The 19,748-nt window shown below is 47.8% G+C and overlaps 1 protein-coding gene across 3 annotated transcripts in view; it reads right to left on the bottom strand.

Annotated features, from left to right (window-relative positions):
- pcmtl (l-isoaspartyl protein carboxyl methyltransferase, like) overlaps positions 1-19,748 on the bottom strand; it is a 24,276-nt gene continuing 4,528 nt past the window's right edge. For 2 of the 3 annotated variants that reach the window (XM_052016917.1, XM_052016911.1), the window contains exons 3-9: positions 17,520-17,624; positions 16,486-16,517; positions 9,690-9,794; positions 8,053-8,173; positions 7,827-7,912; positions 567-736; positions 1-240 (exon numbers count right to left, since the gene is read on the bottom strand). In XM_052016917.1, coding sequence (XP_051872877.1) covers positions 228-240; positions 567-736; positions 7,827-7,912; positions 8,053-8,173; positions 9,690-9,794; positions 16,486-16,517; positions 17,520-17,624 — 632 coding nt within the window. In that variant the 3' untranslated portion in view covers positions 1-227. Of the gene's footprint in view, positions 241-562; positions 737-7,826; positions 7,913-8,052; positions 8,174-9,689; positions 9,795-16,485; positions 16,518-17,519; positions 17,625-19,748 lie in introns of all 3 variants that reach the window. The other variant, XM_052016925.1, reaches the window with a different exon arrangement.

The following is a 19,748-nucleotide window of genomic DNA, read 5'->3' on the forward strand; positions in this document are numbered from 1 at the left end:
TGAGTGGGTGCTTTATTGCCGATTCCACGCTGATGCATTCTGCACACCAACACATTCTGACTGCCCCATTCAATCCCTATCGCCAAGTCGAAAACTGCAGCCCTCACCATCCCAGCTGTTGCCCACGTTCCACCACCTCCAAAGAGAGTCAGATGTCTGTCCCATGGCATTGGGTAAGTTTAACACACGAGCCACCCTCACCTTGCTAAAAATCGGCTGCAGAGACTTCACAGTTCACGTCTGTTCAAAGCAGAGAACAATTAGTGATGGGCAGGAGATGCACCTTTATGAAGACCACACACTCATCCTCTCAATCTCCTATCTCCACAATGCAATGCACACACGCACACACACCCCAACATGTGCCCCACCAATATGAGTGACTGGTACATAATACACCATTCCATACCTCTCCACACAGCCACAACATACTTATGTACACCACCAACATCTGTGCACTTCAGGCCCCATAACACCCCTCACTCATATTTATACCCTTCCCTCAGCAGACCACCTCACCCGACACCGTGTACCTTCACTCCAGCACCTCCTGAGAGCTCACCTACCCACTCCACTGCCTCTCACGGTCAGTCAGGGGCACGTATATCACCCGCATCAGTGGCGTGCGGGTGAAGTTTCCATCCACCGTCCTGTCGTACTGCTCCAGTAATTGGCCTCCCTCACTCTCACCAACAGGAATGACCAGCCGACCTCCAGGCTTCAGCTGCTGCAACAACTGTGGGGGAGAGGAGGGGAAGAGTTTTGTGGGTGTAGAGTCACTATGCCCCCTACTGCCCTTACACGTGAAACCATGGAAAATTCATGAGCAGGAAGCCATGTGGCCAATCATGTCTGTGCCATTTGAAAAAGAGAGGCCTTATCTTAACTTCTAACACTGGGTCTGTAACCCTGCTGGTTACAGCTCTTCGAGCCAACATCTAAATATGCTGAGGGTTTCTGCCTCAACAACCTTTTTGGCAGAGAGTTCCAGACCCGTACACCCTCTGGGGGAAAACATTTTCCTCATCTCCCCTCCAATCCTTCTTCCAGTTACTTTAAATCTTTGCCTCTTGGTTTCTGATACTCATCCGAGGCTCCTCATCATTTTACACACCCAAGTCAGGTCTCCAGTGCCTTCTGTTCCACAGAAGACAACCCCTGCCTATAACCAGAGGGCAGGGATTTATGTACAGGGCAGGGGGTTAGGAGGTGGTCAGCCTGAGCTGATGGCGAAGGCAGGGACCCTTACAATATTTAAATATCTAGACAGGCATAAATTGCTGAGACAGAAGGCTACAGGTCAAGTGCTGGCATAAGGGATTAGTGCAGCTGGGTAACTGGTGGTGGGCCAAAAGGACTGTTTTGTGCTGCATGACTCTAGGACAATTTTCCAGTCCTGGCAACATCATCCTAGCTCTCCCCTGCCCCCTCTCCAGTGCAATCACGCCTTCCCTGTAATGTGGTCACCGGAACTCATGCTGTGGCCCACCTAGCACTGCATACAGTTCTAGAATAACTTCCTGCTCTTCTATCCTAAATCTTGGCTGATTAAAATGTCATACAGGATGCTTTCCCTTGACCACTATATAGACCTGCTCCGCTACCTATCAGGACCTGTGGACGTACACGCCAAGATCCCTCTGTCCCTCCACACCACACAGAACCCTCGCCCTATAGTCCCTCTCCAAACGCGTCACCTCACACTTCTCTGGGTAAAATTCCATTGGCCATCTTTCTGCCAGCTGACCCACCTACCGATATCCTCCTATAATCCAAAGCTCTACTTTTCTCTATGACCAATTTTTTATTATGCCCCTACATTTAGATCTAAGTATTATTGATATATTACAAAGAGTGAGTTCTGATGGAAGATCATTGATCTGAAATGTTAATTCTGTTAATTGCTCCACAATGGTAACCAACCCACTGAGTATTGAGCAGTTTCTTGTTTTTTTTTTACTTCTGAAGTCCACACAGACTGCATCAAAGGCACCACTCTCAACAGCCATCCTTGTTACTTCTTCAGACTTCTCTTAACAAGTCCATGCAGTCTGTTGCTGATCAATCTGTGCTTTTATAAATGAAGGTTTACACTGCCCCTTAGAAGGGCACAGTGGCACAGCTGGTAGATCCACTGCCTCACAACGCCAGAGACCCGGGTTCAATCCTAAACTCGGGTCTTGTCTGTGTGGAGTTTGCATGTTCTCCCAGTGACTGTGTGTTTCCTCCCACATCTCAAAGACTGTGGGTTGCTAAGTTAATTGGCTAATGTAGCTTGCCCCAATGTGTAGCAGAGTGGCAGAATCTGGGGAGAGTTGATGGGAATATGGGAAAATAAAAAATGAGGATTAAGTGACTCAGTGGGTCATAGGACCTGTTTCCATGCTGAATCTCTCTATGACTCTATGAGAATGGATTCCAATGATATGCCCAATACCGGTTAACTAACTACTTGGTTCATCCATTCTTCCCTCTGGACAACAGAACAACACCAGCAATCCTTTGATCTCTGGCACCACTCCTGCAGCCAGTGAGGACTGAAACGTCATCAGGGCCTCTGCAATTTCCTCCTTGGTTTCTTTCAACTATCTGGGATATAATTCATTCAGGAGTGATGAGAATACATCTCTACAGCTCCAAAATCATTAAAGAGTTCTGGGACGTAGAATAATACAGCACAGGAACAGGCCCTTCAGCCCACGATGTTGTGCGAAACTAATAAGTAATCAAATGCCCAACTAAACTAATCCCTTCTGCCTACACAATGTCCACATCCTTCCATTTCCCGCACATTCATGTGTCTAGGGGCCTCTTAAACGCCCCTTTTGTATCTGCCTCCACTACCACCCCTGGCAGCACATTCCAGACACCCACCACTCTCTGTGTTAAAAAAAACTTGCCCCACACATCTCCTTTGAACTTTTCCCCTCTCACCTTAAATGCGTGCCCTCTGGTATTAGACATTTCAACCCTGGGAAAAAGATACTGGCTGTCTACTCTAACTATGCCTCTCATAATCTTATAAACCTCTATCAGGTCTCCCGTCAGCCTCCGCTGCTCAAGAGAAAACAACCCAAGTTTGTCCAACCTCTCCTATTAGCACACACCCTCTAATCCAGGCAGCAACCTAGTAAACTGCTTCTGCACCTTCTCCAAAGCCTTGACATCCTTCCTATAATGGGGTGACGAGAACTGAATGCAATACACCAGGTGCAGCCTAGAGTTCTGATTCTTGAACTCGGTGCCTCAACTAATGAAGGCAAGCATGCCATATGCCTTCTTTACCACCCTATCAACCTATGTAGACATTTTCAGGGAGCTATGAATGACCCCAAGATCCCTCTGCCCATCAACGCTGTTAAGGGTCTTGCCATTATGTGTACTGTCTCTTTATATTTGATCTCCTGAGGTGCAATACTTCACATTTGGCCGGGTTAAACTCCATCTGCTATTTTTCCGCCCATACCTGCAATTGATCTATATCCCGCTGCCAGTCTTCTACACTATCCACAACACCAACAATCTTTGAATCATCTGCAAACTCACTAAGCCACCCATCTACATTTTCATCCAGGTCACAAACAGCAGAGGTCCCAGTACAGATCCCTATGGAACACCACTAGTCACGGCCTCCAGCCAGAATAAATGTCTTCGGCCACTACCCTGTTTCCTCTGGGCAAGCCAATTCCAAATCCAAACAGCCAATTCACCAGGGATCCCATGCATCTTAATCTTCTGGATGAGCCTCCCATGAGGGGCCTTGTCAAACACCTTCCTAAAATCAATGTAGACAACATCCACAGTTCTACCCTCATCAATCACCTTCGTCACCTTTTCGAAAAACTCAATCAAGTCAGTAAGACACAGCTTGGCCCGCACAAAGCCATGCTGACTGTTCATAATTAGGCCATCGATACAAATGCTCATAAATCCTAGCCCTAAGAATTCTCTCCAGTAATTTCCCTACCACTGACATGAGGCTAACTGGTCTATATTTTCCAGGATTATCCGTTGCCCTTCTTGAATAATGGAACAACATTAGCAACTCACCAGTCCTCCAGGACCTCACCCATGTCTAGAGAGGACACAAAGATATTGGTCAAGGCCCCAGCAATCTCATCTCTTGTCTCTCTCAATTACCTGGGGTATATCCCATCAGGCCCTGGGGACTTATCCACCCTGGTGCTCTTAAAGAGACCCAACACTACCTCCTCCTTTATCTCGAAATCCACTAGCAAATTAGCATGCTCCACACTGTCCTCCACATCCTTCTCTTTGGCAAATACTGATGCAAAGTACTCAATTACCCAGTGCTGAAGAAAAGCAAGGTAACATGCCTCAATGACTACCGACCAGTGGCTCTGACGTCCACCATCATAAAGTGCTTTGAGAGGCCGGTCATGGCACGCATCAGCTCCAGCCTCCCAGATAACCTGGACCCACTGCAATTCGCCTATCGCCGAAACAGGTCTACAGCGGATGCCATCTCCCTGGCCCTTCACTCAGCTCTGGAGCATCTGGACAGTAAAGACACCTATGTTAGACTTTTGTTTATTGACTACAGCTCTGCCTTCAATACAATAATCCCAAACAAACTTGTCACCAAACTCCGAGACCTAGGACTCAACACCTCCCTCTGTAACTGGATCCTTGACTTTCTAACAAACAGACTGCAATCAGTGAGGATAGGCAGCAATACCTCCGGCACGATTATTCTCAACACTGGTGCCCCACAAGGCTGCGTCCTCAGCCCTCTACTCTACTCCCTATACACTCATGACTGTGTGGCCAAATTCTGCTCTAACTCCATCTACAAGTTTGCAGATGATACTACCGTTGTAGGCCGTATCTCAAACAGCGATGAGTCGGAGTACAGGAAGGAGGTAGAGAGCTTAGTGGAATGGTGTCATGATAACAACCTTTCCCTCAATGTCAACAAAACAAAAGAACTGGTCTTTGACTTCAGGAAAGGGGGCGGTGTACATGCACCTGTCTACATCAATGGTGCTGAGGTCGAGAGGGTTGAGAGCTTCAAGTTCCCGGGAGTGAACATCACCAACAGCCTGTCCTGGTCAAATCACGTAGATGCCACAGCCAAGAAAGTTCACCAGTGCCTCTACTTCCTCAGGAGGCTAAAGAAATTTAGTTTGTCCCCTTTGACTCTCACCAACTCTTACCGATGCACCATAGAAAGCATCCTATCTGGATGTATCACGGCTTGGTACAGCAACTGCTCTGCCCAGGACCGCAAGAAACTGCAGAGAGTTGTGAACACAGCCCAGCGCGTCACAGACACCAGCCTCCCCTCCTTGGACTCTGTCTTTACCTTTTGTTGTCTTGGTGAAGCAGCCAGCATAATCAAAGACCCCACCCACCCGGGACATTCTCTCTTCTCTCCTCTTCCATCGGGTGGAAGGTACAGGAGCCTGAGGGCACGTACCATCAGACTTAAGGACAGCTTCTACCCCACTGTGATAAGACTATTGAACAGTTCCCTTATACAATGAGATGGACTGTGACCTCATGATCTACCTTGTTGTGACCTTGCACCTTATTGCACTGCACTTTCTCTGTAGCTGTGACACTTTATTCTGTACTGTTATTGTTTTTACCTGTACTACATCAATGCACTCTGTACTAACTCAATGTAACTGCTGTTACGGACTCAGTGAAAGTCCCTTTAAGATAGAGAGTGTGTGTGTATGTGTGTGTGGGGCGTGCTTACGTCAATAGAAGATAAAGGACGTAATGACGTTGTTGAAGAAGTTAGAAGAAGAAGAAGGAGAGAGAGAGAGAAGGGAGAGAGACACCAGCCTGCTTGTTTTCTCTATCGATGGATGAGAAACAATAACTGTGTTTGCCATTGAAATCCATGAATGGAAGTTGGAAGTAATCCGGTGGAGTTCACTTTGTTGCTGACCTGTAGAAGGAAACAGGTATTTGTGTGTGGACGACCACGGTTCGGATGCTTTTCGGGGTGAGGAAGTCACTACCGAGTAAACACTGAAGTGTCGTTTGGGTTCCATCGTGGAACATTTGGATTTCGTATGTACTCTCTCTATGTTTTTCTACATCTACATCTTATCTTCAGACAACGGTGGTTGTTGAAGAAGCCCTTGCTCATGTTTCACCTTATGGCTTGCGGAACTGAACTTTAAGAACCATTCAGGAACTGGGAGTTTTGGACTTTGCCACACACACACACACACACACACACGAAGAGTTTAGTTTTGGGGTTAACGTTCGAGGTTTAACATTTTTGAATTCTAACATACTAACATTTTTACTTTTTTTTTACGTATTACCATAAGTAGTGATTAATAAAATAGTTTTTAACACTGAATCATGCTCAGTGTGTTTCTTTTGTTGCTGGTTCGTGACACTGCACTGTGTAATAAATTGACGTGTACGATCGGTATGCAAGACAAGTTTTTCACTGTACCTCGGTACAAGTGACAATAATAAACCAATACCAATTAGGACCTCTCCCTTGCTGCTGTGAAGCAGATCCAAACACTGAAAAAGCCAGTTCATTAACTGACAACCCATTTACTACCATCAGCATTGACTGCTCTCCATTGACCATGACCTCCAGTCTGTACTGCCTACTAACATGATGCCACCAACTTATGGCTTCCCAGGCACAAAAAGACCTGTGTTTCTACCATCTAGGACCAGGGCAGCACCACCCGAGTACCCTAACACCAAGTCACACAATATCCTGACCTGAAATAACCTGCAGCTCTTCATTCCCGACCATGGAAGAGCTCACGTGGAAGGACCTTCAGTACCAGCCTCAATGGGAACCAGAGCAGGCAGTGAAATCACCTGACCCAAGTATCCCTCGGCACAGCCCAGGTGCTGATCACAAACCTGGCACCCAATCCCACTCCCAGCACACTCCCTCTTGTTAATGAGGACCTCCCCTTTACACAACAGCCATTTCACTAACAGTGTGCATCATGGCACCCACGGCAAACACTGGCAGCTTGATTTCCTGACCCAGAACCCCGCTCTCGGGGGCTTCTCTCTCCCTGCCCACCCTCTGCAAGCCAACAACCTCTCCCCGGCCCGTGACTCCTCTCCCCGACCCGTGACCCCACACTCCCAATCCCCCCACTGTTCCCACCTTCCTGAGTCCCACTCTTTCTCTGTCTCCCCTACTGAGACCTGTTCTGGGTGGCGCCCAGGTTAAGCTGCTCTTCACTGAGAGAGAAGGCAAGGCTTCCACTTGTGCAGTGCACTTCACCACCTTAGGAAGTCAAAGGTCTGTGACTGCCAGCCAGGGAGGAACTTTTCTCATAGAGGGTGGTGAATCTCTGGAATTATTTACCCCAGAGTGATGTGGAGGCTGGATCACTTGGGGGGGGGGGGGTGCATTTAAACAGGAGGTAGAAAACTTTTGAAAGATCAGGGAATTGGCACAGAAGTGCAGCTGAGGCCAACAGAGATCAGCCATGGTCACATTGAGCAGTGAAGCAGGTTTGAGCGGCTTATTCCTGCTGCTACCGTCATTGATTTAGAAGATTCAGCCATCTCCACTGAACCTGCTCCAAACTAATGAAAAGAGGGACCTGTACCTCGTTTCCAGCGAAGCCCAGTTCAAGATTAATGAGAGCCGGAGAACGTGAACCAAGCTTGTCTGCTGACCCCTGGGTGCTCCTCTACATGCTCCCCACAGGCCACACTGCCCCCAGCACAAAGGCTCAGCTTCCTCAAACCAGCTGACTTTGCAGCAAAGTTTGCCGCCTCCATCTGTGTGAAGGTTCTTGGTTCTCCTGACCTGCTGCCCGGTGCGGTGGGTTTGGACGGATCTGCTGCCTTACCTCCTGAGGAACCGTGGCCGCAGCCGCGCCCACGTGAATGGCGTCGTAGGGCGCGTCCTCTACGTGTCCGCGTCGGCCATCTCCAACTGGAAGGGAAGGAGGAGGTGTCAGTGAGGGGGATTCACTGCTCCCATCCTCGCCCCTTGCCCACCGTAACCAGCAGCAGCCCTGGCCCAGCCCTCCCACTGCACCACCCTCCACCCACCACCGCCCCTGCCCTCAGTACCGATCAGCTTCAGCCTGCCCGCCTCCAGCAGCGTGGAGTTGTCCGCCTGGACGTTGCGGATGGATTGTTCCACCAGCTGGGGGATGTGATCAATTCCAACCACCATCCCCGAGGGCCCCACCTGTCGACAGAGAGAGAGGCGTCTCCACTTGGTTCACAGAGCACCCCACCAGTCTCCACTGGTTCACAGAGCATCCCACCGCGTCACACTCTGAACACCACCCCCCCAATGCCCACACCACCCCAGTACACAGAGCACCCCACCACCCCACCCCATCACACTCTGAACCCCCCCCCCACGCCCACAGTACACAGAGTACCCTGTCCTGTCAAAGTACGACACACTCAATCCCCTCGCCCCTCCCCCCACACCAAACCTGAGGGGCTGTCTCCACCGGGACACACCCACCCCCTCAGCCCTTACACCGCTCCCCCAGGGGGCATCCCCACCCGTATACAGAGACAGACTCCATCCCACACACCATCCCCACAACCAGAAGACACGGACAGACCACCTGCCCAGACCGCCCCTGAGGACCATAAACCCCAGTGCGCACAGGTCACTGCTCCTCCCCTGTATGACCGCCCCGACAGCGCTATCCCACACGCCCCACTGGTCACTGTGTGAGGCCAGTCCCACGCCCTCTCCCTGGAGCTGTGACCGGGTTATGGAGCCACAGTGGTACCAGGCACAAGCTCAGGGTGGATGCCCACTGTGTGCGTGAGGAGGGCGAGCTCGAGTGTCTCCGGCCTCCCACCCCACCCGAGGTTCATTCCAGTAACAAGTGAAAAATTCCCAAAGTCACTGGGAGTTAATGACATAAAAGGTGAAAATCAAAAACACTGAAAATGCTGAAAATCTAAAATAATAAGAAAAAAAAGACCCTTCGTCAGAACTGGGAAGGAGAGAAAAGAAGCTCATTAAGCGGCAGGGAGGGTGAGGGAGGGGGATGTCTCTGACGGGGTAAAACTGGGGTGACCCTGGGGATAAGCTGTAAACAAGGTTATCTGGTCAGATAGTGAATGGGAGCAGTTACAGAGTGAGAACACGGACAAAGGAATGTGGGAGTTGTGAATTGCAGAGCAGGAGGAGACGCCCAGCAGGTCACGTCCTCCACTCCCAGAGGGCAAAAAAAGGAAAAAAAAAAGCTGGATTCAATATTGAATTTCAGGCAACTTGATTTCTTATCAGCTTTCTGTTGTCCACCTGTGATATTGGCTTAGCTTGTTTCTTTTTCCCCCTCTGGGAGTGGAGGAAAAACCCAACCCAACCTGCCGGGTACGTCTTCCTGCTCTGCATTTCACAACTCCTGCATTCTTTTAGCTACGTTCTTTTGTCCGTGTTCTCACTCTGTAACTGCTCCCATTCACTCACTGACCAGATAACCCTGTTTGCAGCTCATCCCCAGGGTCACCACAGTTTTACCTAATAAGAGACATCCCTCTCCCCCACCCTCCCTGCAGCTGAACAAGCTTCTTTTCTCTCCTCCCCAGTTCTAACAAAGGGTCTTCTCTTCCCACAGATGCAGCCTGACCTACTGAGCATTTTCCAGCATTTTTCCAGTGTTCACAAGACCAGGGCTGGAGCCCCCCGACCAGTGACAGCCGTGACCTCGTGGCCAATGGCCTTCACTCACCATCCGAGCCATGCAAGCGGTCAGGTAGCCACTCCCCGATCCCACATCCAAAGCTTGGGCCCCCTCGTACAAGTGATCCTTCAGGCATTCCAGGGCATGGGCGTGCTGGGAACAGGGGACACAAAAGGTTCATGAAGAGAGACAGCCAGTGCTGGGACTCTCCCTGCCAGGCTTCACCACACAACTCCGGGACCAGGGGCTCTAGTGAGCACACACTGAGCTCACCAGAGCCCCTGGCGTGGCAATCACCTGGTGTAGCATCGGCAGCCATGAGAGGCGGCCTGTAAACTGCTCACAGTGGTAGGGCTCTGGAATCAGTGCGACCGGCAGAAACTCACAGCGCCCGAGGAGCTGTGACCTGCAGGGCTACAGACCCAGTGCTGGAAGGTGGGATTAGGTTCTCATTCAACCAGCACGGATGTGATGGGCCGAGCAGCTTCCCACATCACATACTTTCTACGATATTGCTATCCAGCAAAAAATAAATCCCAAGAAATGTAGATTTACAGCAGGCTGTGTAAAATTAGTGGGATCGGTCAGCATCGTGGAGAGTGGGTAAGAGAGGAAGTTACTCTTTTATAGTTAAGGTTCATTCACCTCACTGCCCTCTGTAAATTCGTTCTGCATGTCCCCAGATACTCCTCCTCCTGCTGCAGCCCTGGATCAGTCCTGGAGGCAATTGGTGTGTTGCCTTTTCATGAGGGGATTTGAGTTTAGGACCAAAGATGTCATCACACATAGACTATTATGCACCTACCCGAGGAATATTCCTGCTATGCAGTGAGTGTAGCAACAGTTCACCAGACTGGTTCCTGGATTACAAACACGAATTAGGAGCATCTGTGGGCCATGTGGTTCCTCGTCATTGAATGTCTCTCCGTAACCTTCTCATTCTCATCTGCCTGCTGTAACCTTTCACTCTCCAGTACCTCAAGTATCTGCCTATCTCTGCCTTAAGAATACTTAAAGAATCCGCTTCTACCAACCTTAAAGAAAGAGAGTTCCTAAACTCACAATCATCACAGAACAAAAAAATTGGCTCCATCTCTTCTGAAATGGGTGAGCCTACCTTTTTAAACAGTGACTACTACATGTCTTCCCCGGGTTATGAATGCCCAACTTATGTACAACCCATGCACACGAGCAAGCATTTAGATCAGCAGATGAATTTGCCAGCTGCTGTGGGGCTGCAGGCATCTTCTGCCATGTGGGAACTCTATTTGCAGCAATATCTGAATGATTACGTTGCCCTTCGTTGGCCTGTGCTTTTACTTGAATATATTGCTGTGAGACAGCATTTCCGACTTGCGAACTGTTTGGGTTACAAACAGTTGTCAGGAACGGAACCCAGTCGTAACCTGGGGAGGTTCTGTGGTTCTAGATTCTCCAACAAGAGGAAACAGTCTCTTCATATCCAACCTGTCAAGATCACTCAGAATCTTGCATCAATCCATGGGAACTACTGTGTGAAGAGAGATTTGGTAGAACAGGCCTCTTGTTCTCAAGAGTTTAGAAGAGAGGTGACCTCAATGAAATATGGAAAATTTTTGGGAGTTGACACTGGGGGCACAGAGAGGGCGTTTCCCATGGCTGAGGAGTCTAGCACTAGGGGGGGGGGGGGGGGGTTAAAGTCTCAGAATATGCAGTTGGCAATATAGGACTGAAATGAGGAGAAACCGCTTCATGCAGAGGGTGAGGAATTCTCTATCCGAGGATTGTGGTGACTCAGTTATTGATTGGTGCGGGTAAGTGGTGCTAAAGTACTCTTGAGGAATGGCAGAGAGAGGCTGGGAGGCCCCTCCTGATCCCAGTTTCTCTAATCCAGCACCCTTGGGACCTGACCAGTGTCAGAGCAAAGAAATTTCCCCAGATCTTCTTCCGCGGAGCAGGAGAACTGTATTTTTTTTTAAAGTACAGGACACTCCATGGGTTACGTGAGGGTTCCATTCCCGAGAGCTGTTGGTAACCTGAAGTTTCTGTAAACCAGAAACGCTGTTGGCTGAGATTGCAAAATTTGCACTGGTAGGTTAATTAGCTACAGGATAGGACAGATGCTAGTTAATTTTAGATCTTAGTTAATTAGTAGAGATCTGTGCTACTTATCCAAAACATGTCAGACCACGGGGTTTGCCGGACCAGGGAGTTTCAAGCCATACATTTCATGTTCCGTTATTTGGTGGGTGTGATGCAGCTGAGCTGCCTCCCATTCTCCCAGCCACAGCTTCCCTCATCCTGTACCAAACCCCACTCAGAATGCCAGACCCCTGCCTCACCCTCAAGCGTGGTCCAGCACTGGAGACCATCCAGGAACTGTGTCACGCACTCTATTCAACAATTCTTCATACCGAGACACTGAGGTAGGAATTGGTGGAAGACTAAGGTCCATCTCATGCCTGCTTCCAACCATTCTAATAGTTGCTGATACAATGATAATGGAGTTACTGACTAATCAGAGCTATCAAGCCCTGGCATTTGGTTGACAACAGAACCAGACATTAGAGATGCAGTTGTAAGGTGACCAAGGCTGGGAACTGTATATTCAGCGGTTTTTAACATTTTAGAAGGATAGCAAGAAGGGAAAGGAGGTGGCATGGGTTTGTTAATAAAGGACAAGATCACTGCAGTGGATAGGAGTGATATTGGCTCAGATGTAGAATCAATGTGGGTGGAGGTAAGAGATAGCGAGAAGTCATCATCACTAATGGGAAAAGTACACAGGCTCCTTAACAGTAGATGTTGTAGGACAGAACATAAGAAATCATGGGGGCTTGTAAGAAAGGTACTGCAATACTTGTGGGAAATTTTAATCATCATATAGATTAGACAAATCAAACTGTCAAATGTAACCTTGAGGATGAGTTCACAGACAGTACTTGGGAAGGCTTCTTTGAGTAATATATTGAGGAGCAAACCAGACAGCAGGCTATTTCAGATCTGATACTACTGAATGAAAGGATTAATTAATGATAAGGATCCCCTTGGAAAGAGTGATCATAGCATGGTATATTTCAAATTCAGTTTGAGGGTGAGAAACTTTGGTCCGAAGCTAGTGTCCTACGCTTAAATAAAGGCAAACAAAATGGAATAAAGACCGGGTTGGCTAAAATGGATTGGGGGAAATAGATTAAATGATAAGATGGTACACCAGCAGTGGCAGCACTTTAAGAGGTTATTTCATTAATCTTAGCAAAGGTACATTGCAGCAAGAAAGACAGAAGCTACAAGAAGAATGCACCATCTGTGGCTAACCAAGTGAAAGATGGTGTCATATTTAAGCAAAAAGGCACACTACGTTGCAGAGATCAGAGGCAGAAAACCAGCAGAGGATGACGAAACCAATTATAACAAGGGAAAACGGAGAAGGAGAATAAACTGGTAAATAATATAAAACTGACAGTAAGGGCTTCAACAGGTATATGTAGCAGGAGAGTGTAGCTGAAAGTAAGTTTGGTCCCTGATAGCCTGAGACTGGGGAATTAATAATGGGAAACAGAGAAAGGGCAGATATTTTAAATAATTATTTTAAATGTCAAAACACTAAAAAAAAAATCCCTATAATAGTAGGTAATCAATAGGGTACAGGGAGGTGAGGAGGTGGGGGACTTAAAACAATATCTATCACTGGAGTTAAAGGACTAAGCAAACTAATGGGTCTACTGGCCAACATTCCCTGCACCTGGAGGCCTACATTCTAGGGTTTAAAAGGAAGTGGCTGCTCAGAGGGTGGATGCTTTGGGTGTAATCTTCCAAAATTCCCTGTGTTCCGGAAAGAACTTGCAGGATTGGAAAACCAGAAATGTAATGCCACTGTTGAAGTAAGGAGGAAGACATGGGAGTAAATAGGTGATCAACATTGGGCTGAAACGTGGGTGCAGATGATACCAAGATAGGTGGAGGAACAGGTCATGTCGCGGAGGCAGGAAGTCTGCAGAAGGACTTGGACAGGTTGGGAGAGTAGGCAAAGAAGTGGCAGATGGAATACAGTGTAGGGAAGTGTGGGGTTATGCACTTTGGTAGGAAGAATAAAGGTGTAGACTACTATCTAAAAACTCAGAAATCAGAGGTGCAAAGGGACTTGGGAGTCCTAGCTCAGGATTCCCTCAAAGTTAACTTGCAGATCGAGTCGGTAGTAAAGAAGGTAAATGCAATGTTAGCATTCATTTCAAGAGGACTAGAATATAAAAGCAAGGATGTACCACTGAGGCTTTACAAGGCATTTGGAATATTGTGAGCAATTTTAGGCCCCGTATCTAAGGGAAGATGTGCCGGCCCTGGAGAGGGTCCAGAGGAGGTTCACACAAATGATCCCAGGAAAGAAAGCTTAACATACGAGGAGTGTTTGATGTCTCTGGGCCTGTACTTGATGGAGTTTAGAAGGATGAAGGGGGGATCTCATTGAAACCTACCAGGTACTGAAAGGCCTGGATAGAGTGGACAAGGAGAGGATGTTTCCATTAGTAGGAGAGTCTAGGATCTGAGGGCACAGCCTCAGAATAAAGGGACATCCCTTTAAAACTGACATGAGGAGGAATTTCTTCAGACAGAGGGTGGTGAATCTATGGAATTTGTTGCCACAGAGGGCTGTGGAGGCCAAGTCATGAGTGTATTTAAGGCAGAGATTGATAGGTTCTTGATTGGTAAGGGGGGTTAACAGTTACGGGAGGAAGGCAAGAGAATGGGGTTGAAAAAAAAATCAGCATGATTGAATGGCAGAGCAGACTCGAAAGGCTGAATGGCCTGCACCTTATGGTTTAAGTATAGCAAATGTAATTCTACCATTCTGGAAATGAGGGAGACAGAAACTAGAAAATTATAAGCCAATTATCTGCCATTGGAAAAAAGCTGGAATCCATTATTGAGGAAGTAATGTGGAGACACAAGAGACTGAAAATGCTGGAATCTGGAGCAAAAAGCAAACTGCTAGAGGAACTCAGTGGATCAGGCAGCATCTGCGGAGCCAAAAGGATAGGGTCTCAACCAGAAACACCCAGTTTGTTCTTTGCATTGAGAAGGTGATAACAGGACTTCCAGAAAATCATAAACAGAGTCAACGTGGTTTTATGAAAAAGAAAGCATGTTTGAGCTATTTGCTGGGGTTCTTTGAGGGAGTAACAGGGTGAATAAAGGGAAATCAGTGTACTTGCATTTCCAGAGGTCATTCCACATAAAATAAGTGCTAAATAAAAGGTCACCTCAAAGGCAAGAGTGCAGGGATTGGGGTTAATTTTTCGAGATCGATAGGGAAGTGTCTCACAGAAAACAGAGTTGGAATAAATAGGTCATTTTCGGATGGGCAATCAGTAACTGGTGGGGTGCCACAGAGATCAGTGCCGGTGCCTCATTTGTTTATAGTCAGTATTACTGACTTGGATGAAGGGACTGAGTGCACAATAGATGCATTTGCTAGTGATACAAAGACAGGTGGGTTAGCAAGTTGTGAAGGGGACATAGAGGACATTTCAAGGGATATAGATAGGGTAAGTGAGTGGGCAAGAAGAGGTCAGATGGAGGATAATGTTGGAAAATGTGAGGTTATCCACTTTGGAAGGAAGAATGAAAAAGATAATGATCATTTCAATGGATCGAGACTGCAAGATGTTACTACACGAAGGGACCTGGGGGTCCTAGTATACTAAGTACAAAAGGTTAGCCTGCAGGTACAGCAAGTAATAGGAAGACTAATGGAAAGTTAGTCTTTACTGCAACGTATGGAATTTAAAGGTTGGGATGTTTTGATGCAACTTTACAGAACACTTCTGAGACTGCATCTGTACTGTACACTGCAGAGTACTGTATACAGTTAGGGAATAATATATTTGCTTTGGAGGCAGTACAGAGAAGGTTCGTTGGGTTGAATCCTGAGACGAAGGAGTTGATATTTGAAGAAACATTAATCAGGTTGGGCCAATACTCACTGAATTTAGAATGAGAGGTGACCTTACCGAAACATGAAAGGTTCCAGTAGGGATTGACAGCGTGGATGCCGTGTGTGTCTAGAACCAGGGGGCATAGTTTCATAATAAGGAGTTGTTCATTACAAATAGAGATAATAAACAATTTCATCTGTCCAAGGGTTGAGACTCTTTGAAATTCTCTAATCCAGAGGACTGTGGAGGCGGAGTTATTGACAAATATTTGAACCACTACGTACTCATGGGGTCAGTGGGAAAGTGGAGTTGAGTATAAGATTGGATCAGCCATGGTCTTACTGTGATGTGCGGGCTCGAGCAGCCAAGTGACCTACTCCTAGTCAGATGTGAGACAGGAGAACCACATTGATGGAGATGTTTGGAAGTCATGGGTCCAAAAGGTATCTGCTCTTCTCAAACACATTACACTCATCACAGGTCACATCTCCACTCACCCAATGCCAAATGGTTTGTGTATCAGGACTAAACTAGAAGCAGGCAGCCAGTGGCAGGAGGGAGACCTTGGGGTCAGATTGAGCATCAGAGCCAGGAGTGGGGGAAGGCTAGAGTTGCCTGCATACCCAAGAACCACTTCTAGACCCAGTGTTTACACTGGTCCTTCACCACCAGCAGAACCTGCATGTCCAGCCTGGTGTGTGTCTTGCTTGGGGAGCTGAGAGGACATTTCATAGGTTCGGTGAAGATTCAGCCATCCCATCTCCCTGTAATATCCACTTGTTCAGTGAGATACTCCCTTCCCACAGCAACTGTTTCAGACCGATTGGCAGTACACGTTTCTAACAGGATATATACATCCCTCAATACAAGCCAAGTTTAGTACACATTGCACCAACTAGGAAACACAGAGAGTTCTGTCCATCACTTACCATGTGAGGTGCACTGATGGTTGCCTGGTAACCTAGAGAAATAAAAAGGGAGGTATGGTTACGAGATATACTTGACTGACAACTGCCTGTAGACAATGACTGCATATACACACAGACACACACGCACAGACAGGCAAAGTAGTGCAGCGGTTAGAGCAACGCTATTACAGTGCCAGAGACCCGGGTTCAATTCCGGCCGCTGTCTGTAAGGAGTTTGTACATTTGCCCCGTGACTGCACGGATTTCCTCCGGGTGCTCCAGTTTCCTCCCACATTCCAAAGACATACGGGTTAGGAAGTTGTGGCCATGCTATGTTGGCGCCAGAAGCGTGGCGACATGTGCGGGCTGCCCCCAGAACACTCTACGCAAAAGATGCATTTCACTGTGTGTTTCGATGTACATGTGACTAATAAAGATATCTTAAGTCTAACACATAGCATGATGCAGTACTCTCATACATCCTGGGATACTTACATAGGGAATACTGCATCATGTTATGTGTTATGTGTCAACAGATGGTAAGAGTTCAGAGACATGAACAAAAGCCCATCAAAGGGGGATAGGACAGCTGATCTTCCTCTCCATTCCATCCTCACATCCCCTATTTGCAGCCAGCCTGGAGATAGTGGGTTTGAATCCCAGGGATTGCCAAGAAATTTCTCTTCCTCTTGGTCCCAATAGTCAACCTCGTTCTAAACTCTCCAGCCTGAGGACACATCTCAGTGTCTCCACATCACGCACTCTCGGGGACATATCTGCTTCAAAGAAACCTTGAGGAGGAAAGTTTCAGGGTGCAGGTTTTCTCACAGAAAGCACAGGATCAGGTCTTGGGCCCCGTGGGACCCCACAGGTAACAACAATACCCATCACCCATCACTTCCTGCCTCTGAGGGGCAGTGGGAGGGGGCGAGACAGGGATGCAGGGTGAGGCATCTCCATTATCCCCCAACTCCTGCTCGGGTGCAGGTCAGATGTCCCAAGGAGCAGCCCCAGCCCTCCGAACTTACCATGGTCTGGGATCGCTGGGCACTCACCTATGGACTGTGGAGAATCCATGAAGGGAGAAGTTTTGCAGTAATGGGCTCGGTCTGTGGCCATCAAAGCATTGAACACTCGCTCAGACTGAATCACACCATCCCCTGCACAGGGAACAAAGACTGCAGGTTACTAGAGGTCTGACAGACCAGGGTCAGCATTGGGCTCAGTGGGTGTTGTTTACTGCATCCCTCACAGCTCGTTTGGCCCCCAAACCCCTCACAGTCCAGGACACAAGCTGTGACAGGGACCGAGTGGTGTTGTCCATTACATCCTGACCCAGAGCTGGAAACAATTAGTCCCATGCACAGGCACTGCAAAATACCCCCAGGCAACCTCATCATACAAGCCATAGGAAAATACGAGTTAGGAGCAGGTCAACCCCTTGATTCATCAAGATCATGACTGATCTATCTCAGTGCCATTTTCCTGTATTATTCTAAGATCCCTCAATTTCCTCAGTATCCAGAAATGCCGATTTCTGTCTTCAATGATCTTAATGACACCCCTCCTGGGTACAAATTCCAAAGATTCACCACCCTCTGGGGGAAGAGTTTTCCCTACCTCATTCCCAGTGGCCTCCACTCTGTTCTGAGTCTGTGCCCCGTGGTCTGGACTCCTCGGCCTCCCTACAGCCAACCTGCCAAGCCCTGAAAGAATTTTATACTTTCAACGAGATCTCCTCTCGTTCTTCTGAACTCTTGAGAATAAGAGTCCCAGTCTACCCACTCTCTCCTCCTGCTGCAGATTCACCATCCCTGGAACCAGTCTAGTGAATCTCCACTGCACTCCCTCTATGGTGGGTCTGCTCCTTTTACAGGTTAGGAGACCAAAACCGTGCGCCATATTCCAGGTGTGGTCAAACCAAGGCCCTGTAGAATTGCGGTATGTCATATTTACAGTTATGCACAAATCCACTCCTAATAGCCAACATACAATTTGTCTTCCTAAGCGCTGCACCTTCGTGTTCGCTGTCAGCGACTGGCGTACGACAACACCCAGGTCCCTCCAAACATCAATATTCTCTCATTTTCTTCGTCTCCATCACATTCATTCTCAAGATGAGGCTTTCCCCCTCTTCATTCTCATTCCCGGTGCAAAGTCAACCATTTCTTTGGCTCCACAGATGCTGCTTGACCACTGCGTTCCTCCAGCAGTTCGATTTTTGATCGATATTACTCAATCTGTCACCATTTAAAAAATACTCTGCCTTTCTGTTTTGTGTGCTCATTTTTCCACACACCACGTTCTCACCCACTCAATACAGCTTGTCCCTATGCCCCGAACCTGCTCTACGTCCTCCTCCCTACTCACAATCACACCTGGTGTAGTGTCATCAGTATGACATTTGGTCCCTGCATTGATATATATTGTGAATAGCTGAGAACCGAGGGTTACCCCATGAGTCAAACCGAGAAAGACCCATTTATTCCCACGTTTTGCTTTCTGTCTGTTAACCACGATTATCCTCAACACTGATGCCCCGTATGGCTGTGTCCTCAGCCCCCTACTCTATTCCCTATACACTCACAACTGCGTGGCCACTTTCTACTCTAAATCCATCCACAAGTTTGCAGACGACTCCACTGTAGTGGGCAGTATCTCAAATAATGTTGGAGTACAGGAAGGAGATAGAGAGCCTAGTTGCATGGTGTCAATGTCAGCAAAACAAAAAAGCTGGTCATTGACTTCAGGAAGGGGGCAGTGCACATGTTCCTGTTTACATCAACGGTCCTGAGGTTGAGAGGGTTGAAAGCTTTAAGTTTCTAGGAGTGAACATCAGCAATTGCTTTACGTGGTCCAACAACAGAGATGCCACGGCCAACAAAGTGCACCAGCCCCTCTACTTCCTCATGAGGCTAAAGAAATTTGGCATGTCCCCTTTGAAACTCACTTCTGTGGGCTCTGTCTAGCTTTCTCACTGCCTCGGTAAAGCAGCCAACATAATCAAAGACCCCACCCACCCCCAGGTGTTCTCTCTTCTCCCCCCTCCCTTTGGGCAGAAGATACAAAAGCCTGAAATCACATACCACCAGGCTCAAGGACAGCTTCTATCCCGTTGTTATATGTCTATTGAACGGTCCCCTAGTACAATCAGATGGACTCTTGATCTCACAATCTACCTTGTTATGACGTTACATCTTATTGTCTGCCTGCACTACACGTTCTCTGTAACTGTAACACGTTATTCTGCATTCTGTTATTGTTTTCCCTTGTACCACCTCAAT

Source organism: Pristis pectinata, chromosome 1 (genome assembly GCF_009764475.1).
Source record: "Pristis pectinata isolate sPriPec2 chromosome 1, sPriPec2.1.pri, whole genome shotgun sequence".
NCBI classification, from domain to species: Eukaryota; Metazoa; Chordata; class Chondrichthyes; order Rhinopristiformes; family Pristidae; genus Pristis; species Pristis pectinata.